Below are 22,679 nucleotides of genomic sequence, written 5' to 3' on the forward strand. Positions count from 1 at the left end.
CTAATGCAATAAAAGCTCCACTAGGCAGATATAGAGCGACCTCGCCAACAGCTACTACAACAACTTTAGCTCCATTACCCATCTTGAGGTCCATCTCGCCTCTCTCTAGTCTCCTAGGCCTTGCCAGAACCTGCAACGAATTGCATATATGATAAGCACTACCGGTATCCAATACCCATATGTTATTATAAGAGTCTGACAAATGGAGACTGATCATGAATGTACCTGAAGCTTCATCAAGCTTTTATTTCGCCCTTTCTGCAATGTACTCTTTGCAGTTTCTCTTCCAATGCTCATCTTTACCACAGTGGAAGCACTGGCCTTTGTCCTTTGTTGGGTCTTTCTTAGCAACCTTTGCTTTACTTGGTTTGACCTTGCCCTTTCCCTTCTTAAGGGATCTTTCTACTTTCCTTTTCCTTTTGGTCTCACCAGTGTAGAGAACTGGCTTCTCTTTCTTGATAGTACTCTCTGCCTCCCTCAACATATTGAGAAGCTCTGGGAGAGTTACTTCAAGCTTGTTCATATTAAAATTTATTATGAACTGTGAAAAGGAATCTGGTAGGGACTGAAGCACAATGTCCACACACAAGTTATCCTCTAGGACCATTCATAGACCTGTGAGTTTCTCTATCCACTCAATCATCTTTAGGACATGATTCTGAACCGGTGTCCCCTCAGTCATCCTAGCGCGGAAGAGGCTCTTAGATATCTCATATCGCTGAGTCCTTCCCTGTTCCTCAAACAATTTGCGGATATGTAGGAGAATGGATCTGGCATCCATCTTTTCATGTTGTCTCTATAACTCAGGAGTCATAGAGTCCAACATATAGCACTGAGCAAGAGTGGAGTCATCAATGTACTTCACGTAGCGAGTGATCTCATCCTCGTTTGCCCCTTCTTCGGGCGCAGGCATCACTGTATCAAGGACGTACACAATTTTCTCCACTGTGAGAACAATTCTCAAGTTACGGAGCCAATCCGTATAATTTGGACCAATGAGGCGGTTGACATCAAGTATAGCACGTAAGGGATTTGAAAGCGACATTTTCTGAAAATAAAGATGCAGCAGAAATGAATAACATGCAAATTTTACAAGAAATAAACTATCAAGATATGGACTTCTATCTTAATATGCTCCCACTATTTTACTAACGAGTCACGCGACACCCTCAGCACATGAAACGGAAGTCTCCAGCAGACTTCTAGTGGGGATCAGGATCCAATCAGCGTCTTAGTATAACCTCGAGGGACTCGACCAATCACACTAAGCCTAAAAGGTAGGCAACTCTTGTCGATCACAACTCCTTGTGATTCCCGTCCTGTTCGGCCTCCGAATCACCATGGCCTCGAGGGACTCGACCAACCATGATGCTCGGTTAAGTCAACACCTTCGTTACAAGATGAGTCTGATTTGATGATATACCCTCGAGGGACTCGACCAAGTATACCATGCCCTCAGGTCACCAGTGACATCAATATGTCGTAAGCAAGATAGTGAATCGCGATATAAGTGAGTCTCGAGGGACTCGACCAACTCAACCTACACCGGGAATCGGTTCCTACTTATAACGATGGAAGGCCACGTGGGTCAATCTAATTGCTTCACGTTTACCGACTTAATATTATCGAGAGATGTTTCTATGATTTGGTCTCCTAATATGACATGTCACACATATACATATTTAATATATATCTACATCGTATGCAAATATATATACATATCTAGTATGTGTACAAGCAATTACACCAGATGATCATGGACCACAACCTAATATGATTAGGCCCGAGCCAGTAGGCCTAATCACTCACATTAAGATCTATGTGTGCAACGGTGCATCTCCATGCCCTGTGATCGTCCATCTCATCCTTGTCGGTTTCGTCAACATCTTGATGCATCTTTATGCATCACGATCGTCTGTCTCGTGGGTCCCGCTATCGCATCCACGCTCCCGCTAGGCCTCCTCATATAATTACAACTTAATCATAAGAACGCAGGCCCGACAATAAACGAGAAATATAATGGAGGCTCGCAGACCTCAATAATAATAATCACATGTACACACATCACACGGTCCATGATCATGCATCCACAAATTATACATCACATATATAAATAATCATCATCATGTAGGACTACTAGATAATAATAATAATAATAAAATAATCAACTAAACCTTTTAATTAATTAATATTTTCTGAAATCAGGGACATTATAAGGAATTTCTAATTTCATAGGGGTATTTTCATAATTTGGACAAAAGATAGAAATTGGAATTTCTCAAATTTCGAGGGGCAAAATTGTCTTTTGCCTAGAAAACCCTAATGCCCTTTCCCCTTTTCGTTGTTGCCGCCGGCGGCGGCCTGTGCGGCGGGGCGAGGGCATTGCCCTCTCCTGCAGGCGGCACGCCTGCTGGCAGCGCTGCTGTTGCGGGTGGGCGCCCCTTTCGGGCGCCGTCGCCTCCGCAGGCGGTGCTGTCCCGTCGGGTGACCGCCCCTGTGGGGGGGTTGCGCCCGCGGGAGCAGCGGCGGCGGGCGCCGCTGCCCGTGGGCTGCCATCCCCGCCGGCAGCAGACGCAGCCCCTGTGCTGCCCGCCTTTGGCTGCGCTACACGCACGTAGATCGAGGGCAGCAACCAATCATTCGCACGAACAACCTGGCTCTGTTACCACTGTTGGGAAATCCTTAGGGGCGACATCATATGCGTAGCGGAAGAACAAGAAAAAAAAATCCCCGATTCCCAAAGAGATGTTCGTCGTCGTGCGAAGATTGGTACGCAAAAATCCGCGAAACATGAAACTGCGTATAGAGTAGATTGTGTTACCTAGGGAGATCGTATATCCCTGTTTCCTTGCAGATCCTTAGGAGAGGATGAAGGAGGTCAAGCGTCCTCCTCTCTAGCGGTGATCCACACAGTAGGGTTGCGACGACGCTCCTCAAAACTCCAGGCCTGCTCAGAGATGGAGATGGAGAGGAGAATAGGAAAAGGTAAACAAAAGCTCTCTGGCCTATGGGGCTCTGAATCCCTCCTATTTATAGAGGTCCCTTGTCAAACCCTAATTGGTCCTCCCCTAGTGGGTATTGGATCTGCATCCAATAAGACAAGGGCTCCGTCGGATATCTCATATCTGAACCTCTATTTATCTCAATGCCTACCATATGTGTGTGACCCTCTAGGCCCAATATCGAGCTGGCCGTGAGTCATACCTGTCAGAACTCCTTCTAACTTAGTGAATTATTATCTCTATAGTAATTCACTCGACTCATCGACTATGGACGTACTAGGCCACTACGTCGTAGTCCCTAGATGATACAGAGGAATCCAATCCATTGGACCTGTCTGTCCTCAGTTACCGTGTACCTATAGTCCCTCATCCATCTAATATCCCAGAGACCGTATATAGATCATGGTGTTGTCAGACCCATATGGTTTCTTCCCGAGTCTCGCTCTAATCGGATTCTCCTAGAGAACTCTTTCTCTCTCAACCCGAATGACCCTGGCCAGGGATTTGTTTGAGCAAGAACACATGGGATATTCCTCTCATGACGTCGAGAGTGGATGATCCTCTATCGACACTCAATAGCCCTCGTAAGGTCGACTATCACTCCCAATGACCAGCTGTACTAGATCTGGGACAGCCAAACCTATAAGTCTGGTATCAAAGAGTGGAGCACTCATACAGGACATCCTTGGTGTCTCAAGTCTAAGGACCAGATACACCACTAGGACTACGGAATCGCTGTCTGACAATAAGGCATCATCAACCATCCAGCATTCCGTAAGTGGATCAATCAGTGAACTCATTCTCCAATGAGCACCTGTACTGTATCCCTAGTGTCCCTACACAAGCAGCTATGAGACCAGCTGCATCCATCATATGGACGGGTATACAGCACACCAGTCTGTCTGATTATCACGATATCCCTCTCAAGTAACCTATGACCGGGATTATTTAGGATATGTGTTTAAAGGTCAATCGATCTCACTATCGTGATCTCATCACGATCCGATTCCCATTGCACAAATCCAAGGACATCACAATATATGTATGCATTTATGCAATAGTTATAAAGTGATATATGCCAAAATATAATAAGCAAAAAGATTCTATATTAAGTCACACGTGCCATCACTCACGTGATTGGTTTGCTAGGCACCTATGACTAGCAAAACCAAGTGTTAGACATCTAAGAATTTTTTTTTGTATTGCTTATGTTTTGGTGAATTCACAAAATCATCACAAGCTTGATGAAAAATCTGAAAAATATATTTTAATTGATTATTCTTTATAATCGAAAGCATTTCGATTATATAACTCTATTAGTGGCAAAGTTATTATTAACAGAAATGTTATGTTTGATTAAAGGGTAAGTTGGAATTGGGAGACCAATAAAGGTGGAACACAAATGCAGATTCCAACAGAACTAGACACTCCGCAGAATCAAGTGACAGATCCTACTCCAACATATTTATCGTCAACCTCACCCAATAGTAGTTCAAATTCTGATTTCTCATATGAAACCCCTCAAATAAATTTCAGATCACTGACAGAAATTTATAACTCAACATTTGCTTTGTTTATTTTAGATCCAACAACTTTTGAGGAAGCGGTTAAAAAAGAGGAATGGAGAAAAGCAATGAAGGAGGAAATCAAGTCAATTAAGAGGAATGAAACTTTGGAGCTAATGGATCTACCGAAAGAAAAGAAAGCGATTGGGTTAAAATGGGTGTTCAAAACAAAATTTAAATGTAAATTATTTGGTTTCACTAATAGTGATTTTGTATGAGCTTTAGATGATCGAAAGAGTACTTCAGGCAAGTGGAGCCATAACAATGAAGTATTATGGAACGGATGAACAAGTTACTGATATCCTCACCAAATCAGTTCGAAATCATGTTTATTTTATGTCGCAAATTGGTGTATGCAACTATGAATCAAGGGGGAGTGTTGAGATTTGATTCATAGTTATCTATCTAAATAGTTATCATGATTTAGTGGTTACAGGATTATTTTAATAACCACCTCAATCATCTAGTAGCTATAAGGTGGTTTCAATAACTATCTCATGATCTAGTAGCTAGATCTAGTAGCTATAGTTATCACTAGGTCCTATAAATAGGATCATAGTTCATGAAGCAAATAGAGAGAAAGAGTCTGTGTGCATTTGGTATCTTGTAAGTGTTCTTATCAATCCTCCTGTTTTTTAATACTACATCAGTTTTCTTGAGTCTAAAGGTTTCTTCTTACTTGCATCATAGTATTTTGTTTTTTTCTTGCTCCTCCATCCCCAACATTCTTCATACGAAGAAGGGAAACAAAATGGAGGCAACAACATTTCTTCCCTATAAAAGCAGCCCCAAGACCCGCTGAACCACCAGCTCGCGGTAAGAATCTTCGTACCTCTGTCTGAAGCTTCCTTTCTTGTGTTGATGAGATTTATCTTATGCTTTCAGGTCTCTCAAGTTAGGTATATTGTTGTGATGCAGCCTACATCAATCATTCTCTCAGGGTAGCCAAAGAAAGGATGAAGTTGGTGGGGATTCTCTTGCTTGGAGCTCTAGTGATGAACTCATGCTCGGTGATGCCAAGGAAGGTGTTGATGGAAGAAGACATCCATGGAGGAGGCCAAGCGCAGGTGGAGCAAGGAGAGGAAAGTTTTGGCTACTCTAATACCAACACCAATAACCATCATGCCATACCCAGAGATCAGTACAACAACTGGGTGAATAGTCCAGGGTATACGCCGGGAGATGGCGGAAATGTCGGTGGCACAGGATGAAGCCATGGTTCCTGAAACTACGGTTGGAGTAAAGCAGCATGTGAGATGCCATACGTGCTAAGAGTACATGAATAGGTTACAGGTGCGTAGACCACGCATGGATGTCAACGCCTGCTCTGTGAACCTTACGCCCTTCCGTAATATAAAAACAACCTCTCTCTCTCTCTCTCTCTCTCTCTCTCTCTCTCTCTCTCTCTCTCTCTCTCTATCTCTCTACACAGACACACGGAGGTCAAGGTTTGTAGAAAGAAGTTAATAATACGAAGGAAAAGAAGTTGATACTATCATGCCGAATTAACTATTTACAAGCATCATCAAGCAAAAATGCATATATCTGTCTTTTCTCGAGATCGTTTCTCCTCAAATCTTGGTTTGTATTGACAAATTCTTGATAGCGATCTGGCGTTGAAAGATGTATTTTACTGAATGATTAACCCAAGAAAATAGTGAATTCAGTGATGATTGACTATAACTTCGCATGCAATTCTCCACAATATGTGATATTATTTGCAACTTCTAAAGCTTCGTTTAAGCTTTCGGTTTCCTTTTTCTTCAAGCATGAGATCTGAGCTGTTCTTATTGATCTTACGATACATAGCAAGTACTTGATACATCTGGACTTCACACAACCTTAGCTGATTCAAACTACACTCGAAGATTGCATTTTATGAGTTAAAATCTACTCCTTCAAAGTATTTCATGTACTTGTGGGAGAAAAAATTGCACTCATTTCTTTATTCAACTTCCATCCAATCTGAATGCAAGCAAAGCATATGCCATCATAGACGAAATGGAAACATTATCATCATCTGAGATAACTATTGCATTCATGGTAGTGAATCATTTCTCATGTACCAAACTTACAAATGAATCGGCAGCAATTTAAACTCCGACATGGTGTCAGGCCGAAGGCCTTTCTCACCATATAATCAGGTTCTATGTGTTTAATTTGAGCTATTACTTTCGGGTTGAGACGAATTATACATCCAACAAATCTCGTTCTGGCCATACCGAACAGAATACATCGACTATGAAGTCGTTGGCTCGCTTGCTGGATCAGCGAGGTAGTATCACCATACCAACTATCTTATGCTAGCACACGTTCTGACCTCCTAAGTTATTCTTCTCTGGTACATATGAATCCTTGTGCGAACCACCAGAAACTGTTAGCATGTCACTGGTGCAGCTCCAAGAGCCTCTCAGCAATTATTTGCATCTACTACTTCACTCTCCTTTGTTCTTCCAGTGTCACATCTTGCTCTCTTTTCCTTTCCCTGAGTAAAGATAAGAGTAAACTTAGCCCATTCAAGATATAATAAAAATGACAGGAACAAAGAAATTTTGGTAAAACATGAATAGAAAGAGATCCAATTAGGAATTAGATAGATGAAAAGAGTCCAAAAGAAAAATATCAAAGTGGAAGTAAAGCAAAAGGCAACGAGGAAGAAACAAGCCAAGACATCCACAGCGGCATGCACTTAGGATTCAAGATGTGGATGAAGTGTGAGATAAATAGATTTCCATTTCCATGAATAAAAACTCGAGTCTATGAACCTGTCTGATCTGTCCTGCTCCATTTATCCTATAGAAGACGATCATCATAGGATAAGCTCCTTGTTTTGCTGACAAGACTGTCATCTTATAGCATGATTAGGAAGGTATTCCAGCTACCATCCGACAACCTAGTTTGTCAGCTAAATATCATTGCATCACGGAGGGAGCCATCTCACTTCTCATTTTTCAGCCACCAAATGATGGAGCCATATCTTTCTCAGACAGAAGCAGTAGATTTGCTTTTCTATGCTTCTGTTCTTAGTCAAAAGCAGATGATCGACTCTGCCGGTTTCAGCAATGACTACCATCAGAAGCAAAACAACATTTGGAGCGTTCCAGTCCTCTCAGAAGGAAAGTTGTAGAGTCTCAAGACAAGTGGAGTAGAGAACATGACAAGAAACAAGAGATAAGTTTCTGTTGAACTCGAGGAAGTCTTGCATGCACAGGATTCACTGTCTAGAATCTTGAAGACTATCAATTGTGAAGGTATCTGAAAGCTTATTTATACAGAGGAGACCAGAAAGCAAATTGAAGTGGTATTGATTAAAATATTAAGGGCCTTCCACTCAAGTCAAAATCATAAGATGGTGGGTGGTTATACATCACCAGAGAAGCATATTTTAATAGCAATAATTGATTAGTGCCAAGATCTTGAAGGCACTGAGCAAGCCTCTCAAACACGTATCTACCAGCTTGCTAATTTAGGGGCTATCAGAAATCGGTCACCAGATATCCTCAACCTTGCCTGATGCAATTTGCAACATGAGTGGCCTTTAAGAAAGGCAGGATTCCACAAAAGGAAAGGCATAAAGATGACCACCCTTGGTGTATTATTTAATTATCTTCCTCTGCTGCTTAGGTTGTTCTCTTATTGGTATAATAAAAAATCAATTTGTATAAAGGAACATAAAGGATGCTACAAGTTTGGAGACAATAACAGAACTAGTACCATTGTAAGCCATAGGTACTAATACAACAACAACTGCATTCACCATAACTATAAAATTCATGTTCTTATGTTACTACTTTTCTGTCCTAAAGCTTCTTGAATAAGCAGATAGTGTAAAAAAGTCAAAACAGGGTTTTAGATGAAGAAATTCTTGATGAAACTAGCGTTCAACTGTTGTTCTGATCTGCAAAGAGAAGCATGTGAAAAAAGATTATTTTGAAAAAAAAAACAAGAAGGAAGAATTTACATACTAACCTCAAATTGACCACACTGTTTCTATGGATAACTCAGAATGTAGAATGCCGAGCAATCCTTCAAACCAGGACAATTACTAAATCAACTTGGAAATACACTTGAAACATGAAATTTGTGAGATCAGCATTCTCTAATGGTATACATGCATAATAACATGGTAAATGAAATACATGAAGAATATATATATAATTTATATATGTCTTCTATGAGACACAGGTAGGTAGCAGCTAGTTAGTCGAATGTACATGATGTTACAGGCAATATTTCTTGTTATGCATGTGTTACATGTAACGTCTGGAGTTTCTTTGTGGGGCAAACCCTACATTTATGCTAACAAAGTTGGGACATCTCTCTCTCTCTCTCTCTCTCTCTCTCTCTCTCTCTCTCTCTCTCTCTCTCTCTCTCTCTCTCTCCTCTCTTGTAGAGGATGTACACGGTATCCAAATAAAGGCTGAGCGTGAGAACATGGAACATTTGCAAAACACATAACAAGTACGTAAAATAATGAACTTAATCAAGACCTAAGAACCAAGGCAGTTTGCTTTCAAATAATTCATATGTAGTTCTTCTAGGGTTTAGGGTTTTGATAATTTGCTATGCCAAACACCTAAAAAAATAATGGGATTTTCAAGTATAATTAACAGTCAACACTGAAGTTTTGGTCTAAAAGTTCTATCCATGTGCCGATACCCCTCCTAGCAGACTAAGTGCAACACTGTATATGAATATATGGAATTTTTTGTCAAAAATAAATATCTAAGCATAAGTTTTACTAATTCAAAAAAGCCTTTAATTAGCTTTTCTATTCATTCAATTCATCAAAAACAGGCCAAAGCATGGATCATGACTTGATGTCTTTAAAGAAGTTCCTTGTAGACCCTATCTTTTGGATAGCCACCTGTTTAGCCAACCTAACCTGCATAATGATGTCTATACTTATGCTTGGCTATGCTTCATACTTTGATGCTTCATTAATTCAAAGCAATGAACTACAGCAACAATAATTAATAATTGAACAATTATATTCATTTTACAAGTATGGAATTTAACATGATTTTTTTTTTCATGATATATAGAATGATTGAGCTTTTGATCATTATCATTTTAGATTGACTAAGTTCATTCTAATTGTCTTTGTTCTTTTCTAAAGAAGCTTTCCTATTTGGATTATAAGATAAGTATACTTATGCTTGGTCATTTTTCCTGGTCATCTCTCAAGTAATAGATCACATTGGTAAATAATGCTGATAGTAGAGTTGTAGAAGCAGATATTATTTTTATCATTAGAGAATTAGGCAATAATCTTTGTCCAAAAGAGATTTGAGCAAAACATATATCTCATTTTTTTATGAGCATAAAAAGTTGGACATATTTATATTAATTCGGTCTCAATTTCAATCATTTTGTCTATCGGCAACACGATTATTATTCTCCAATATCTCATTGGTGCTCTTATCGCTAAAGAGTCAGGGATTCAATGCATATGACAGCACCATAATTTATGTTTGTGCGTTTGCAAAAATATGCATGACCCTCAGATAAATCAACTCCTCCAAGAGAGGCACCAGCATATGTGGAGAATCTTATTTGGCATTGCAAATTATCACAATGCTGCTTACTAGAATGCAAGGAATGTTTGTATCTTTTGTTGTAGTTCATACTTCGATCAGTAATTATACATATATTTTTCTGATGGACTTGGTAAGAATAGAAACTATTCCATGCAGGAATACTAGCCATCAAAGAATGTTCATAGTTACTCCATTAACAGTTCATGTTTGGACGGAGAGGAATAGAGTCCTACAATGAATCTTGCACTATATCAACTGAGGGAGAAGACCTGAGGCCCCATATTGGGTTCTTATTTGCATATTTTGATGGATATACGCATGCATGGAATAGTTTTTGTAATGATGAAAAACCATAAGAGTTCTGATTATGAGCAGAAGCATGTGAACTAGGATTAGATGTATAGAACATCTGAGGAGCACATAGAAAACACAACACCAAAGGCAAAAAAAGAAAAAGGGATTTCTCAGTTCTATCCAACCCTAAAGGCAACATTCCATCTGGGCACATTGAAATTTTGTCAAACCAAAATATCTAAGTCAAGAATCAGTTCTCAAAACAACAATGTTAAACAATTTGTAATGGCATTTTACTAACTTATACAAGTTGTTAAATAGTAAATGGATGTGCTAATATTAAATCTGTGTTTTTGAGCAGATGTAGGTTTACATATGTTTGGTTATGCTTACGACTATGAAGCTTCATTCAAAAGACATGAACAACAACAACAACAATATAATAATTGAACAATTATATTCATATTACTGGTCACGAATTGAACATGATATTTCCCAAGATATATGCATAATAAACAGAAAAATTATATTCATTTCAGTAGTTAGGAATTTAGCAAGATTCTTTTGGTTGGTTTAACTTCACTAAATTCATACTAATTGTCCCTGCACTTGTTTACAAAGAAGTAATGAGCAAATTGGCAAACAACGTTGATAGTATAGGTATAGAAGTAGATATGTCTTATCATTAGAGAACTAGGGAAACTAATAGTTGTCCAATATAGGGTTGAGTGAAGTGCCTATTTGAACCTTTTGACTAGCATATGTAGTTAGACATCAATTGTAATCGATTTCATCTATCGGCGACATGATTATTATTCACCACTATCTCATTGGTGCAGATGACGTAATTCACACAATAAATCTGTAGGCACGCTATGTCGTATGATATGCGTGCATGACCTATACGCACAATAAGATTCCCAATGTTTATCTTGTTACTTTCTCTATTTTTTCTAGCCTTGAAGGTTCCCTTATAAATATCATGTCTTATATCCAGTATCTCAAACTTGGAGGAATTGAGTTCAAGGTAAGTTTGAAGACTAATACTAGTTTTAGCTATTTACTTAATCATATTAGCATATGTATCTGTTGAATATATCAAAGTTCGAAATTAATTGTTACATATAGGATACCTTAGTATTGAAATGGTGAATTTTTTTTCTTTGTTGTAGCTGATCAACAATGAAGATGTCATTTGTGTTTGTTTTTACATTTGGTTTGGTCATCATCCTCTCCAAAACTGGTGTGGAGAGCAGAAGGCTTGAGGAGAATCCCTTGGGTAGCTCTCTTCGAGGAGTTCAGGTAAAGGAATACGTGCATGCTGATAACAAAGTTATGTTTAGCTCCAGTAGTGCTGGTGGAAGCAACAACGAGGAGGTCAAGAAGGACATCAACAATATTCCCGGAGAGAAGAAGGTAAAAGCTGCTGCAGATGCATCAGTTGGCTATTCCTTTGGTGCCACGAAGGATGCCGAGAACGACAATATGTTTGATGTTAGTACTGCGGCACGCACTGCACGCCCGGACAATTTACCACACCACTGCTTATGGGGTTCTGCTACATGCCCTAAGACTATGCTGCTGCCATGAATTGCTATCTGCTACAGTAGTATATAGGATGTGTAAGATTTGCTCAGTATATGGGGCAAATGCTTTCAAGTACTTGCTGCCATGTATAGCTTAGATCATTATGTCATGGATGGCTGGGGCTTTTCTGTCAATGTACTGAACTACTACTACATAAAATAAAATGTCCATGGCTGGCTTGGCTTGTTATATGTACTGTCCATATAGTACCAATTCCTAAGAGCAAAGATAGCTATGAGGCATTCACTAAAATTTCTAGTTGTTGGTCCTTTACAAAGTGAGTCCGCTCCTTTCCAAATCACTTGCAATTTTTTACGAGAAAGAGCACCTGTCGGTCTTCTGATCTATGATACACAGGTAGGTAGCAGCTAGTTAATTCAGTATACATGATGTTATAGGCATTATTTCTTGTTGTGCACATGCTACATGTAAAATCTAGAGGTTTTTTTGTGGGGCAAACCCTACATTTATGCTAACAATGTTGGGTCATCTATATCTCTCTCTCTCTCTCTCTCTCTCTCTCTCCCTGTCTATATTTACCAAAATAACCTAAGGGATAGACTCATGATGATGGATGTTTGATGGCTATTATGAACCATGAGAGCTATGTATGAGCATAAAGATAAATCATATGCCACGAACATGATATACAAATAAAGGTTGAGCATGAGAACATGGAACATTTGCAAAACACATAACAAGTACATAAAATAATGAACTTAATCAAGGCCTAAGAAACAAGGTAGTTTGCTTTCAAATGATTCCTCCATAGTTCTTCTATGGTTTATGGTTTTGATGTTTTTCTATGCCAAATACCGAAGCAAATATTATGATTGTCCATTAATTAGATTTACAAATCATTTAATTCATCAAAAACAAGTCCAAGTATGGTCCATAATGTATGCTAAAAAACCATTATAAGTTAGTCATGACTTGAAGTCTTTAGAGGGGTTCATTGCAGACTCTTGCACGAGCAATGTGACCTTATCTTTGGACAGCCACAAGTTTAGCCAACCTAATCATTATAATGATGTATATACTTATGCTTGGTTATGCTTACTACTTTGATGCTTCATTAATTCAAAGCAATGAACAACAACAATGTAATAATTGGACAATTATGTTCATTTTATTAGTTAGGAACTTAACGTGATATTTTTTTCATGGTATATAGAACAATGGAGCCTTTGATCATTATCATTTTAGATTGATCAAGTTCATGCTAATTGTCTTTGCTCTTTTCCAATGAAGCTTTGCTATTTGGATTACGAGATAAGTATACTTGTGGTGGGTCATTTTTCTTGGTCATCTCTAAACTAACGGAGCACACTGGCAAATCATGCTGATAGTAAAGTTGTAGAAATAGATATTATTTTATCAGTAGAGAATTAGACAATAATATTTGTCCAAAAGAAATTTGAGAGAAACATATATCTTAATTTTTTTAGAAACATAAAAAGTTAGACATAGTTAAATTAATGTTGTATCAATTGCAATCAATTTTGTCCATCCGTGACATGATTATTATCCTACCCTGTCTCATTGGTGTATTTGACCTATATAATTAGTGTGATAATTATCTTATGCAACCTATGTTTCATAAGACATATGGGCATCATCGAAAGGCACCATTAATTTAACTATGTCTACATAGTTATTATTATGGTGGCCAAAATACTATAACAAGTCAAAAATACTACAATATGCTAAAACATTATAACAGAAAAAAAAAGGAATAATTCATTTTTTTAATTAAAGATACTGTTTGGAAACAAAAAACAAAAGGGATGTTCCAATTGAGAAAAATCTAAAATATAAATATTTCTTAAGAAAATATTTATATATAGTATATGTATATATATAGTCACAGTGATCCTCAATCGTGTGAAGGCAAATTTGAAATGAACCTTGCCTCTATCTTCACCATCATGCTGACATAATTATCATGATAGCACAAAAGTTTAGTTGGCCACTAAATAAGTCGATTGACCTTCGCCCGCAGTAACTATTCACATAGCCGAAGAATAAATGATTATGTCTGAGCTACAACCTACTCGGTGTTGCAGATAGAAAATGAAGTTCCTACAAGGCTTCTTTTTTCCTATTAATTCGTATTACATGTCTTTGATCTCCCTATCTATCTTAGTACTCATGTAGAAGTTGCAAGCCGTTGTCTTCCATTTACTTTGTGTTGCGGATAGCTATAGCTAGCAGCCTTTAGTGACAGTAAACTTTGGTCGACAAAAAGCAAAACCTTGTGTCTGGAGTTTATGAGAGCCAAAAAAGCATGATTCAAACGGTGACTATATTGTTCTATCTTTCTTATCATGATATAGCAACAAAAATGCACATTTTGTGGCAGACTTGAGTTTTTGATGTCGAATAGTCTCCGAAGCAAGTGGTGTTGGTGAGTGGCCTTCTAAGACCGTGCTTTAGGTCTCATGTAAATTTAGGCCTCTTTGACTGAGTCATCTCAATTTACTGGTAGGAGCTGATTGGGAGTACAGCTACGATCCATGGGGAGACCTTCATGAAGAATGGGAGACGTGCAAAACTGGAGAACAACAATCACCCATTTCGATTAAACCAAGCAATACCATCGTCAGCACATCATTGGGGAGCTTGAGAACAAATTACGGCACCAGACCTGCTTTGTTGCAGAACAAGGGGCATGAGATCCTGGTAATCGAGAAACAGAGTCCGGAATGTTGGGTTGGTGACTCATATTCAGTGGGCTTTATCAGCCCACAGCCCACACCCCCTCTTAACCTAACTCTAATTAAGATTAGGGGGTGTGGTGGCTGCGTTTGAGAGGCAGATTAAAGCTATAAAAAGGCAGCAACGAGGTAGATCTTTGGAGCCACGAGATTCCAAAGAGAAGGAGAACAAGGCAAAAAAGGAAGAGAAAGAAAGGGAAGAAGACAAGGACAACACAGAGAGACTGTTCACAATCATCTAGCAGTGTTCTCATCTCAGGTTAGATCAAATCTACAGTAGGCTCTTGCTGTGATTACTTGGGAGGTTTTAGATATTGTGGGCAGTGACGTGATCCTTGTATCCCAGTTATTCTCTTGTGGTTGTTGTTAGGGTTTTGAGCAAGAGATTGAGATTTATATATTCATTATTCTCATAGTGGATTATCTCTAGTTTGCCCCGTGGTTTTTACCCTTCACATTGAAGGGGTTTTCCACGTATATCTTGGTGTTCTGTTTGATTGTGTTTCCATTTTATTCCGCTGCGTATTTTGGTCTTCTAGTATTTGTTCCTATACAAAGGTTATTCCTGTTTATATCCCCACCAACTGGTATTAGAGCAGGGTTTTGGTGATTTAATTTTTGTATTTGAACATGGAGGCCAGTAATGTTTTTCGCATGATTAGTTTGAATGGAAACAATTGGATGATATGGAAACCAAGAATGGAAGATCTCTTGTATTGCAAAGATTTGTATGGACCTTTGCAGGGGGATAGTGCAAAACCTACAACTATGACAGATGATGAGTGGAAGAGGTTAGATCGAAAAACAATTGGGTTTATTAGATAGTGGCTTGATGATAGTGTCTTTCACCATGTTTCTACTGAAATTTCTGCATATTCTCTTTGGAAAAAATTAGAAAGTCTCTATGAAAGAAAAACAGCATGCAACAAAGCTTTTTTGATCAGAAAACTTGTAAACCTAAAATATAGAGAGGGTGCTTCTATTGCTGAGCATTTGAATGAAATACAGAGTATTACTAACCAGTTATCCTCTATGAAAATGTCTCTTGATGATGAGTTGCAGGCATTGTTACTTCTCAATTCATTACCAGAAAGTTGGGAGACACTGGTGGTTTCCCTTAGTAATTCTGCGCCAAATGGTATTGTCACTATGAGTCAAGTAACAAGCAGTTTGTTAAATGAGGAGTTGAGAAGAAAGAGTTCGGCAACATCTCAGAATGATTCACAAGCACTTATCTCAGAGAACAAAGGAAGGTTAAAGTCCAGAAGCAGTTCACGTATGGGTAGGAGCAAGTCAAGATCAAGAAAAGATATTGTTTGCTATAACTGTGGTGAGAAAGGACATTACAAGAACCAATGTAAGCAACCTAAGAAGAACAAGAAAAAGGGAAAAGAAGTAGAGTCTACAGAGTCAAAGGATAATACTACATCTATAGTGCAGGGTGGTGATTATTTGATTTTGTCTCCTTCTGATGATATTTTTTCTTGTGTATGTCAGGATCTTGAGTGGGTGATTGACACAGGTGCATCTTATCATGCTACACCTCGGAGAGAGTTTTTTGCTACATACAGGTCTGGAAACTTTGGTGTTGTCAAGATGGGCAACTATAGCATAGCAGACATCATTGGCATGGGTGATATCCATTTAAAGACCAACCTTGGCTGCAAGTTGGTACTTAAGGATGTGAGGCATGTGGTTGACTTGAGGCTGAATTTAATTTCAGTTGGAAGACTAGATGACGAAGAGTATGAAAGCAGATTTCACAGAGGGCAATGGAAGCTCAGTAAGGGTTCTCTTGTTATAGCTAGTGGAAAGAAATGTCATACTTTGTACAGGTTGCAGGCTAAAGCTTATGGTGAACAGTTAAATGCTACAGAGAAAGACTTCAGTATGGAGTTGTGGCATAGGCGATTGGGACACATGAGCGAGAAGGGGCTACAAGCTCTTTCCAAGAGAGAGGTATTACCAGATCTCAGAGGTATACATCTGAACCCTTGTATTGATTGTTTGGCTGGTAAACAACATAGAGTTTCATTTGCTAGTGTTGCTTTGTCTAGAAAAATGCATGCCTTAGACCGTATTTATACAGATGTATGTGGTCCTTTGAGGACAAAAACTCCTGGTGGATCTGTTGATGTTCTTGGTATAAGTGGTGCACTTTATTTTATCACTTTTATAGATGATTTTTCTAGGAAAGTTTGGGCTTATGCTTTGAAGACCAAAGATCAAGTTATTAATGTCTTCAAAGAGTTTCATGTCAGGGTTGAAAGGGAGACAGAAATGAAATTGAAATGCATAAGATCAGATAATGGTGGTGAGTATACGGGATTATTTAATGACTATTGCAGGTCACATGGGATCCAACATGAGATGACAGTTCCTGGTACACCTCAGCATAATGCAATTGCAGAGAGGATGAACCGCACCATCATGAAAAAGATCAGATGTATGCTTTCACAGGCCGAGCTACCCAAAAGGTTTTAGGATGAGGCTTTGAGGACTGCAGTTGATGTGATCAACTTATCACCATGTACAGCCCTAGATGGTGATGTTGCAGAGCATGTATGGTCAGAGAAAGATGTTTCCTACAGGCATTTGAGAGTATTTGGTTGTCGTGCATTTGCACATGTTCCAAATAATGAGAGGTCCAAGCTGGATGGTAAGTCTAAAGAATGTATTTTTCTTGGTTACTCACATGATCAGTTTGGTTACAGGCTTTGGGATCCAAAAAAGCAGAAGGTGTTCAGGAGCAGAGATGTGGTCTTCTTTGAGGATCAAACCTTTGAGGATTTGAAGAAGAAGGCACCAGCCAAGACTTCTGTAGAAGGATTAGCAGATTGTGACCCAGTTATTCCTCCAGTATATCAGGGTGATGGGGGAGATGTGCAGGAAAATAGTGTAGAGCCTAATGTTGATTTACCTGCAGGACATATTGAGCAAGAAGAAAGACAGGATATATGCCGACAGTTGGTCGACATGACTTCACATTGAGGAGTCATGAGACAGCCTCCCTTATGGGCTGAAGGGGGAGGTTGTTGGGCTGATAGCCCATATTCAGCCCATGTGGGCTTTATCAGCCCACAGCCCACACCCCACACCCCCTCTTAACCTAACCCTAATTAAGATTAGGGGGGTGTGGTGGCTGCGTTTGAGAGACAGATTAAAGCTATAAAAAGGCAGCAACGAGGCAGATCTTTGGAGCCACGAGATTCCAAAGAGAAGAAGGAGAACAAGGTAGAAAAGGAAGAGAAAGAAAGGGAAGAAGACAAGGACAACGCAGAGAGACTGTTCACAATCATCTAGCAGTGTTCTCATCTCAGGTTAGATCAAATCTACAGTAGGCTCTTGCTGTGATTACTTGGGAGGTTTTAGATATTGTGGGTAGTGACGTGATCCTTGTATCCCAGTTATTCTCTTGTGGTTGTTGTTAGAGTTTTGGGCAAGAGATTGAGATTTGTATATTCATTATTCTCATAGTGGATTATCTCTAGTTTACCCCGTGGTTTTTACCCTTCACATTGAAGGGGTTTTCCACATATATCTTGGTGTTCTGTTTGATTGTGTTTCCATTTTATTCCGCTGCGTATTTTGATCTTCTAGTATTTGTTCCTATACAAAGATTATTCCTGTTTATATCCCCATCACGGAATGCCCTCATGTCTTGGCTTTAACAGTACTGAATCCTACGTTCTCTGTGATGTTGCATGCGTGTCAGGTGAATTGGAGGTGGTCGCCAGGAGATCTTGTGATCGGCGAGAAGACATTCCATCTCCGGCAGCCACTGGCACTCACCGTCCGAGCATGAACTCTATGGCAAAAGGTTCGAACTACAAAGTTTATTGCTACTTGTAGATCCAGCGATCGGCAAGCTCAACTCCTAGTTTTGTCGACAGGTATCCCTTGGAGTTGCACATGGTGCACACTACTCCGGAGGGAGAAATAGCAGTCATTGGCATGTTGTACGAGTTTGGTCAGTTTGCCGATCCCCTCTTGAACCAGGTTCGCATTCCCCTCCAATAATTGCTTGACATGCAGGTGGAAGGATTATTATGTCTCTCTCGTCAGCTGCTGGACTAACTCTTTCCCCTCTTTCTCCTTTCGGTCTCTTTTGGCACAGTTATCGGAGGGCCTAAGAGCTCTCCAGACACAGGACAATGTGTATGTGGGGACTATCCGCCCACCTCTTATAGGTGAGAGAGAACCATACTTCAGGTACAGTGGCTCTTTGACAACCCCACCTTGCGGTGAGCCTGTGACATGGACGGTGATGAAAGAGGTACGCGTGTGCCTACCGCCACTCCTTTACCATCTCCTCATGGAAGTCGAATGATCATTCTCCGAATCGTATGGTGTTGTTTAGGTGAAGAGCGTAACGGAGAGTCAACTGGCGTCGCTGAGGATTCCCGTGCATGATGTACGTGTGGTGTTTGATCTTTTTCCCATGCATCAGATGAAGCGTTTTGTTTCTTGCATTGCCTAACCATCGTCTTCCTTCAACCCTCGTTCTCGCAGAAGGACAACGCAAGACCAGTTCAGCCCATCAAAGGACGCAACGTGTACAAGTACGAGCCGCCGCACGAAGACCATGCCAGCTCTTAAAGCGAAACTGTGGATGAGCACCGCCGACGACGCACACTTCCATGCCTGAAAAGGATGATGAAATGGGGTTGCTACTTCTGCTATGTATATTGCTGGGGTAGAAGCCATCTATCTACCAGTAAAAAATAGTTCGTCACACCTACTATGTAATATGCCAATGTCCGTTGTCTGGAAATAAATGGTACATCACGTTTGATTACCTAATAAGCTTGTTTTTTTTCTTTGGGAAATTAAAGATCAAATACAGCCAAGAGAGATGTGATTCTTATGGGAAACACACTGAGCGTCGGTAGAAATCAGATCTTTGGATCACGAGAGCTGTACTAGAAAGAACTTTTTCTTGGGAACCGAGGCTGCAGGCTTTTACCTCCTCCGACCAAGTCTTTTGTAGCTACAGTGAGCTGTTGAGACTGGACACACGCCCTACAAATAAGTACTGTGTCTAATTTTGATGGAGGTGAGAGATAGAATACGAAACTTGAGGAGGAAGCCAGATCAGACTAGTGGGACGTGTTCAACGAAGTCATATCCGTCCATCAATAATTGGTATCATGTTCATGTCATCTACAAATATTTGAATCAATCTTGTTTATGGACAAGACCATAATTTGTCTGTCTTCATTGGCAGAGAAAATTGAGTAGGACCGAGCATGTTTTATCTGACAACTTCTCATGAAGAATATAAAGTAAATACATGATTAGCAGAACAACAAGGAATTAGCAAAAACAAATAAGTAAATACATCATTACCGGACCATCATCCATTGCTCCGGTAATGATGTATTTGTGTGGACACTGACTGTAGTACTATTATAGCATGTTGATGAATGTGTGTTATTTTTTATATTTCAATAAATATGTAATTTGAGAGTGTTAGTAGATGCAAAATATAAACTATTTCTGACTAAGATTGATGTAAATTGGAGAGCTTGGTATTTTGTAATGCAGTATTACTCTGAATGATACAAGTAGTTTCATATACAGTACTTCCGGTGGTCAGTCTCTTATTGCGAAATCTTGTTATCTTCTTTAACATATTATATCATTAGCATGTCAAATCAAAATCATCATATTGGTTTTAATTTAATTATTGGGTATATATTATTAGAATCAAGAGTGACACTAAGAGGGGGTGAATTAGTGCACTAAGAGGGGGTGAATTAGTGCAGTTGATAAAAACATCGGTTCCGGAAAATCTTTCGTAGGATAAAACCCGAACTCAAAAATGCTTTAACTTGAAACACATTATTGTAAATGTATTGAAGGCAGTAAGCTATTAAAGAGGTTTGCAGTAAAGATAAATTACTCAAATTAAAATGCAAACCATATTTTAGAGTAGTTCGGTCGTCGTGACCTATATCCACTTCGTCGATTCCTCTTCCGTTGAAGCCATCGGCATTCATTATTGATCTTCCTTTAATAGGCGAAGATCAACCTCCTTCTTATACCCCTCTTCTCCTTTTCACGGATTTAGGAGATAATCCTTATAAGCACTCACTCTTCTCTTACAAAATTCTAAATTTAGAGTGGATGAGAGAATTTCTAAAGAGAGTGCAACAGCATTTCTTCACTTTTAAATTCGTGTCTCTTAACCAGGGATGAGAGGGGTATTTATAGGCTTCAAGTTGATTTAAACTTGAAGCCTAAAAACATCTCATCCCGGGTTTCCTAGGTCCGGGCGGTACCAACACCTGCGCTGGGTGGTACCTCCGCCAATGTCAGTCTGACACTATGTGGTACCACCACCTAATTTGACAGTATCACCGCTTGGGATGCTATGCTGGGCGGTACCACCGCCCAGACTGGTAGTACCACAACCTGGCACCCTGCTAGGGGTGGTACAATTGCCTAAACTAGCGATACCACCGCCTGACATAATCTCGAAGACTGTGCCATTTCTCGGGGCACTATTTGGGCTTCTCATTGGGCCCAACACAGTCCTTACATGGACCTAACTGGCCCCTAATTGGGTTGGCCCAAATCCAAATCCAATTACATGCTAACTACAATTCCTAAGACATTTGCTAAACTAAATAAGTCCCTATGTCTTGGTTTCTTCCGATGAGCTTCCGACGATCTTCCGGCAAACTTCCAACAATCTCTTGGCAATGTTTTGATGGACTCCCGACAAGTTCCTGGACTTCACGATGATCTTCTTGGCGAGTTCCGACGAGCTTCTTTAGCAAGCTCCAAGACTTCTCGGTTGGTTCCACCATAACTTTCGACGAATGTTCGAACTTTCGACGAACTCTCGAACTCCCAAGAAATTGTGTCCTTGACTCCGGGACTTTATTTTGCTTTATGTCTTACTATCATAGTTAATCTTGCATATGTAAAACATACTTCGAACTAGACAATTAATACTAAGCATTAATCATGTTGTCCGATATGTCATTGGTCCTTCAACGATTCGTTTGATTCTTCGGTGCATTGTCCTCTCTTACGGCCTATTGCCTAATCGGTCAGTTGACTCCGCAACTCCGATATCCTTAGTGCAATATCCGCTCTTCTTGGCCTGATGCCCGAATCCATGGCCTGAAGCCTTCTGTCGATACGTCGATCGATCCTATAGCCCGATCTCCAATCATTTGATATGTTTTTCCCCGGCCCAATACGATTCTTCCTGCTTTAATTATCTCATCATGATCGAAGCATTTTGCATCACTCAAAACGCAGATTAAATAATAAACACTTACCAATTGGTTTCATCATTAAAATATTAGATTCAATAATCTCCCCCTTTTTTATGATGACAACCAATTGATAACAGAGTTAACCTTAACTCCCGGAGTTTAAACAAACTCCCCCTATCAATATGCCATATTGATAGACTCTTGGATTCAAAAATCCAAGCAAACATGCCATGATTAAAATCATGCATAACATCAACATACTTCTCCCCCTTTGTCATCAACAAAAAGGAGAAGTGTATCATCTAAGCAAGTGTTTAGACAAAATTTCAAATCATTGCATAACAAACAATTTTATCATCATGTAAGCTAGCAAGTCTTGGTGATGTTCAAGATAGCAAGTTCTACATCATGCAAGCTAGCAGTAATTAGAGATGTGCAAGTTTGCTTTTCTTTTACAATGTGCAAGTTGCAAGTTTTTCTCCTTACAATTTGTGAGCTAGCAAATTTTACACATATGAAAGTTAGCAAAGTTTTGCATCTTTTGATATAAGCAAGTTTTTTTGCTTCTCTTTATGATGTACAAACTAGCAACTGCTTCTTTTCTTTGTGCATATTAACAAATTTTGCTCCATTCTTGGATTGTGTAAGCTAACATCTTTCTCTTTCAGATGTGTACATTAGCAACTCTTTCTTCCCGTTTGTTATTGGCAAAAAGAGGGAAAGAATATAATTTTGTAGTTCT

The 22,679-nt window shown here is 39.4% G+C and overlaps 1 protein-coding gene across 1 annotated transcript; it reads left to right on the forward strand.

Moving 5' to 3' along the window:
- The first annotated feature begins 14,560 nt into the window (after positions 1-14,560).
- On the forward strand, positions 14,561-19,511 carry LOC135618263 (alpha carbonic anhydrase 4-like). Its single transcript, XM_065119137.1, has 6 exons — positions 14,561-14,670; positions 18,421-18,525; positions 18,599-18,704; positions 18,823-18,981; positions 19,066-19,119; positions 19,218-19,511. Exons 3-6 carry the CDS (start codon positions 18,618-18,620, stop codon positions 19,302-19,304), a joined length of 387 nt encoding a protein of 128 aa, XP_064975209.1. The 5' UTR covers positions 14,561-14,670; positions 18,421-18,525; positions 18,599-18,617; the 3' UTR covers positions 19,305-19,511.
- The last annotated feature ends 3,168 nt before the right edge of the window (positions 19,512-22,679 follow it).

The sequence above is a fragment of the Musa acuminata genome, chromosome BXJ2-8, assembly GCF_036884655.1.
Source record: "Musa acuminata AAA Group cultivar baxijiao chromosome BXJ2-8, Cavendish_Baxijiao_AAA, whole genome shotgun sequence".
Taxonomy (NCBI): domain Eukaryota; kingdom Viridiplantae; phylum Streptophyta; class Magnoliopsida; order Zingiberales; family Musaceae; genus Musa; species Musa acuminata.

Bases quoted from the DNA above. Each gene is read 5' to 3' on its own strand.
- LOC135618263 (XM_065119137.1), top strand. From the start codon at position 18,618: ATGGTGCACACTACTCCGGAGGGAGAAATAGCAGTCATTGGCATGTTG. The intron at 18,705-18,822 runs GTTCGCATTCCC...CTTTTGGCACAG, and splicing joins CCGATCCCCTCTTGAACCAG to TTATCGGAGGGCCTAAGAGC. The intron at 18,982-19,065 runs GTACGCGTGTGC...GGTGTTGTTTAG, and splicing joins CATGGACGGTGATGAAAGAG to GTGAAGAGCGTAACGGAGAG.